Source organism: Anopheles darlingi, chromosome 2 (assembly GCF_943734745.1).
Source record: "Anopheles darlingi chromosome 2, idAnoDarlMG_H_01, whole genome shotgun sequence".
Taxonomy (NCBI): Eukaryota; Metazoa; Arthropoda; class Insecta; order Diptera; family Culicidae; genus Anopheles; species Anopheles darlingi.
In genome coordinates this window covers 22,251,903-22,256,902 of record NC_064874.1, presented here as the reverse complement: position 1 = coordinate 22,256,902, position 5,000 = coordinate 22,251,903, and the positions used below count along the sequence as shown (strand labels likewise).

Sequence of the window (5,000 nt, the reverse complement as noted above, 5' to 3'; positions counted from 1 at the left end):
GCCCAGGTCGTTACGCGCGATGTCTAGACATCGGTTAGAAATGAAAATGACAGTTGCTGTTTACAGGGCATAGTTGAAGATGGCCTTCAAGTCAAGCCGACTTGAACTGTCAAGCCTTTTGTTCGCAGCTTGTGTCAAAATCTCTTCTTCGTAATTCGTTGCAATTTGTATCGAAATCTCGCGAAATTGTACGCGTATTCGACGTCGGCAGCAGCGGAAACCTTCGTCCCGGAGACAAAGGTTGGTAGTGGAAAGGAAGCGCAAGAAAAACGACCCAGGAAAAGGCGTTCGCGACCGCGCGATCCGCACGCTTTGTTGAAGAAAGCTGGAACACAATCTTCCCAACCAAACGGGAATTTTCAGGGGCTCCGCTACCGCCACCGCCCCCCGTTTCCTACAAACCTACCCCGTGTGTGTGTTTGTGCAAAAAGTGCGTGCTATTTTGTGCGACTGGCCACGAGCTACGCAATTTGTTGAACGTCTTTCTGGTTCTGGCAGCGCCACTACTTTGTGTTTTTGTATTACTTTGACGCCAAATCCACTTCCGCGATCGAGGGTTTTCTTCGTGGCCGCCACGGACGCATCTAGCGGTACTTTTGCCCTCAGTCCCCACCCCTTTCCCCTCGTGCGTTACAGAAGCGATCGACTAGAGGGAAGAAAAGCGAAGCGAGCAGCATAATCAGACGTCGAGCGCGCGTTTTCCTTTTAAACATTTCTTAACCCAACAAACCCTCTCGGGCACGCCATTTGGCGAGCCTCCATTTCCGTCCCTCGATGCATCTTGATTATGCTCGGAACGCGCGCCTTGTGTGTGTTTGTGCGTAGTCGAAATCGCGCGCTTGTGTGTGCGTGCGATGAAGAAGCTGCGACTCCGAAGGCAAAGGGAAAGTGCTTGGTGTAATCGCGCGACTCATCATCCCCTTCGCGATACACGTCGAACACAGCAACAAGAAGCGGCCAAGTCGAAGCGTGCAGCGCGGCTGCTAGATTCCCTGGTTACATAAAAGATTTTCCCCCTTTTCTCAGGTGCAGCCGGCAACGACGACCACGACGACGAGGACGAAAACCGACGACGACACCACCAAGAACTGATCAGCAGCAGCAGCATCAGCATCAACAGCGGCGGCGACGGCGGGCAAAAGTAGGCCTTGTGAGTGATAACGTGGAGCGGGATTCTGTGCGCGCCAGCCAAGTGGTGTGGTGAGGAGGGTAGGACGGAATACTATTGTGAAAGCGGATGTGTGCGCGTCAAGTGCAGCAACAGAGGCAACAGCATCAATCACGCGAAAGGAGGGAACAAGGCATCGTTTGTTTGTGAAATCCCGTGCGTTTTGCGTGCACGACTGTGCCAGTGTGTGTGTTTGTGTACGCGTGTGCGTGTGTCCATCTGTACGCGCACTCCGGTTGATGGTCTACTAGTGTTTTTGCAGTTCCTCTTCCGGTGAAACCAGCCTGCAGAGAAGTGATTCCAAGTGTCTTCGCGGTTCGGCGGCATCTAGGAAGTGCGCTTGAACGTCGGTAAGACAGACGACAGCAGCCAGCACACGCTCGCGCACTCAACACAAGGCCGATCCGCATATCCGCGAACGGAGGTTGAACTCCTCCGGCGCACGGTTCACCAAAGTCAAAATTCCAGTCCCGACGCGAAGCCATAGAGAAGGCTCCTCCTTGAGCCACTCGGACGACAGCGAGATGAGCAAGCGCAACAAAACTCGGCCCGGTCCGGCCAGGTAAGCACCATCTTCGTTCCGCTACGATCGCGGCACGCGCATCGTCATCATCATCATCTGCATGCATGCATACTTATCGAAGGATAAGGTTTCAGCTGCACATACCGGAACCAGCCAGTTAGTCTTCTCCCGCTGTTAGGCTGTTCGCAATGGCTGATGGATTTATCGTTTGCTAGATGAAATCTCCCGGCTGATGTGTGCGCCAGGTTGTGCAGAACATTACGCAATGTCCCCTCGAAATCCGCATGCTTGCGTACAACACGACTCCGGGCTCCAAGACGGTGGATACCGTCCTCTCGAACCTTGTCGTGTGCGCTCGCTCGTACCCCCGCAGTCGCATATCTAGTAGCCCAGCATTCCATTTAACTCCGAGCTCTAAACGAAGTAGACGCGGCGTTTCGAAGCTGGAAGCGATCTGCTTTCGCTTATGGCTTCTTCACTGTTACTCGGCTGTTGCGTCATGTACTGTCGCCGCACGAGACACACACTCCACAAAGGGCACACGAACAGACCCGGGCGAGCGAGCGAGCGAGCTCGCACGCACATTCACGGCGTCATGCGCCACCGAACAATTGCTCTCAAGCACTGCTCCCGACAAGGAGGAGAAACCCCAACGCATGGCCATGGTGATTGATGGGTTTATTTTTGAAAGCATTTCAATAAATTGGAATCCACCCCGGTACCACCGTTGCCGTGGTGTCCGGTCGCGGTACGTGTGTCGGGTTGTGGACATGCTCATTGACGAGAGGGGGGGATAATCGTCTCCCACCACTTTTTGCATGACATTATGGATTGTCTGTCGCCGTGTAGCTGGGCCAGCAAATGGCTTAAGTCAAGCGCCAAGTGTCATCCTGGCCAACAGCCAACTAGCTCTACTCTCCTTCTGCACAGCGTGCGGCCACCATTCAGTAGATCGATGCACCAGCACCCAACGGAAGGTCCGTTCGAGTGTTCATCATCCTCGAATCATTCGGTCGATCGGTCTTTTGTTTTTTTTGTTTCCAATTTGCTCATGCCAGGTGCTCCGAGTGTAAGATACGCTGCGGCAGAGGATGCCACATGCTGCGCGAACGATAGCAGAGCTCAAAAGATAACATTAGCGCACGATCGCCTGATGTTCGGGGGAGGGTGGGGTTGGTTTGTTTTTCCGCCTTCCCATTCAACCGAACGACCGAACGTGTTGAGTTCCGTTGTACACGCACGTGTCCCGTTTAGTCGTATTGGTAAACTTCTCCTGGCGCGGCGTGTGTCTCTTGAGTGGCCAACATCACCACATCGCAACTCAGGTGCATCCCCTTGTGAACGATATGCTGTCACGAACCGTTATCCTGCCGATGTTCCGTCATCGCACGCACACCACAACACGGTGCGATGTGTGTTGGTGTGCCAAAATCCTTCTCACCCCTTTATTCCTCCTCGACCTTATTGATTAAATGGCATGATGGCGCTACGAACACAATCCGCCGAATGATGGCGCCGCCCCCCCCCCCCCCCTCGCCGCGTCAGATAGTATTATTCCTCCCAACGCTCTCTCTCTCTCTCTAGCAATGGCGTTTACCATCTGACTGCATGTTAGGAGGAGAGTAGGGACGGTAGTCCGTGTCCCAATTTTCTACAAAGAGATTAGGGGATGAGTAATATGCGTTGAGCAGTGAATGTTGAATGAACCGTCATCGACATAAACCGGGGGTGTAGAATGGTGGATGGATGGTGAGTGCAATGAAAATGCTGCCCCTTCAACAATGGCCGGTGCTATTCTTGGGAGCTTCGTCGCTTTCGTCCTTTGTTTATTTGGCAAAAAAATTTTTTAGATACTTTCATTCGTTCACCCACAATCTGAAGCACTGAAATTAGTGTTAGAAGGTAAAGGGGAGGAAGGGAAAGAAATGAAATCTCGAAGGTAAACAAAGTTTCGTGACTATTGCTTACTATTGTCACGTTTCGCCAAATATTATTACGCTCGGAAATAGCATCTTACTTCCAAGCAAGCAAGAAGAAAAAACCTGCCAAAGATATATCGCCATTAGCCCACTCGCGTATTTGAGTAAATTTATAATTACTATCTGGCGCTAGAACAACGAATGTTTATTTTATTCTTTTACATTGTCATATATAGGAAACAATATAAAAAAGAGAGGAAAAGGAAAAAAATGTAACAGTAAATATGGTAACTAAATGTAGGATGTGTTACATTTCAATCGTTTTCTAAAACGTTTTGTTTTCAGAAACCGAATAATGTTAAATCGTTGTTCCTGATCAAGGATGAAAAAGAATTATCAACATAATTGTCTCAAACTCAAACCGGCAGTTACTGTATTATCTGAATGATGTGAACAGTAACATTCTGGCCTGCTTTGTGGTAGCATGCATGGTTTGTGGTAGAACTTTTCACCCAACCCAACCGCAGAGGCGCACGAACTTGGACGGGAACTACTTGCTACAGCTGTCGCTCTCGTGATTCGAGACCGGCAGTTGCGGTCCGGCGGTGTGCGGGCTTTGTTCCTCCAAGTTTGCACCCACAATACCTACACCCACAGATATACGGCACGTATCCCGAATAGGCAACAACGAGTAACACGCTCCCCCGAAGCCACAGCCTTGCGCAAAGTCGTTCTCTCAGTCGCGAGCACCTCCGGCTACTGAGATGGGTGACATTTGGTGAACTAGACGATGAGAATAAAAAAAACAGAAACATCATCGCTACACCATGATAACCAACATAAGTTCTCTACTAGCGCGAGAATGTCGCTCTGCACGACATCGAAGCACACACGCACACATCCAAGGATGCCAACATGAGGCAACACGGTGCTAGGGAGAGAGGGGGGGGGGGGGAATGGGGGCCTTTGGGTTCCCGGTTCGCTTAGTAGCACGAAGAGAACTCCGTTCAGTACACAGGACAACGAGTACAACGAGAGAATCGCGTAGTTGCCGTCCTTCCCCCCTTCAAAGCCTTTGCTTTCAAGATGGTGCCGGGAGTCTCACTTGGACTCGCTCGTACGTCGGTCGCTTCGCTCGGCATCGCTAGAGTCAGAGGGGCCAGAGTGTCGAGTAGCACCCCGGGGTCGTCACTTACCAATCGAAAACCTTTGTTGAACACCGACGTCTACTTCATCGATTAAAATGGCGCACCGCTAACATTGTTAATGTTATCGCGATACACAAAGTGCAAGTGCCGCGAGACGCGTCGGTTGTTGTGTTCAGTGATTACACATTCTAGTAGGACATTCACGGTCGCTCCATCATAACCACCCCCAACTGCATTTGGTG

General features: G+C 51.1%; 1 protein-coding gene across 5 annotated transcripts in view; it reads left to right on the top strand.

The window, feature by feature from the left end:
- The first annotated feature begins 107 nt into the window (after window positions 1-107).
- Window positions 108-5,000, top strand: part of LOC125950387 (ataxin-2 homolog) — a 16,008-nt gene continuing 11,115 nt past the window's right edge. For 2 of the 5 annotated variants that reach the window (XM_049678333.1, XM_049678331.1), the window contains exons 1-2: window positions 262-590; window positions 1,027-1,730. In XM_049678333.1, the coding sequence (XP_049534290.1) occupies window positions 1,693-1,730 (38 nt within the window). In that variant the 5' untranslated portion in view covers window positions 262-590; window positions 1,027-1,692. Of the gene's footprint in view, window positions 241-260; window positions 591-1,026; window positions 1,731-4,709; window positions 4,950-5,000 lie in introns of those variants that run through there. The other 3 variants (XM_049678332.1, XM_049678334.1, XM_049678335.1) reach the window with 3 other exon arrangements.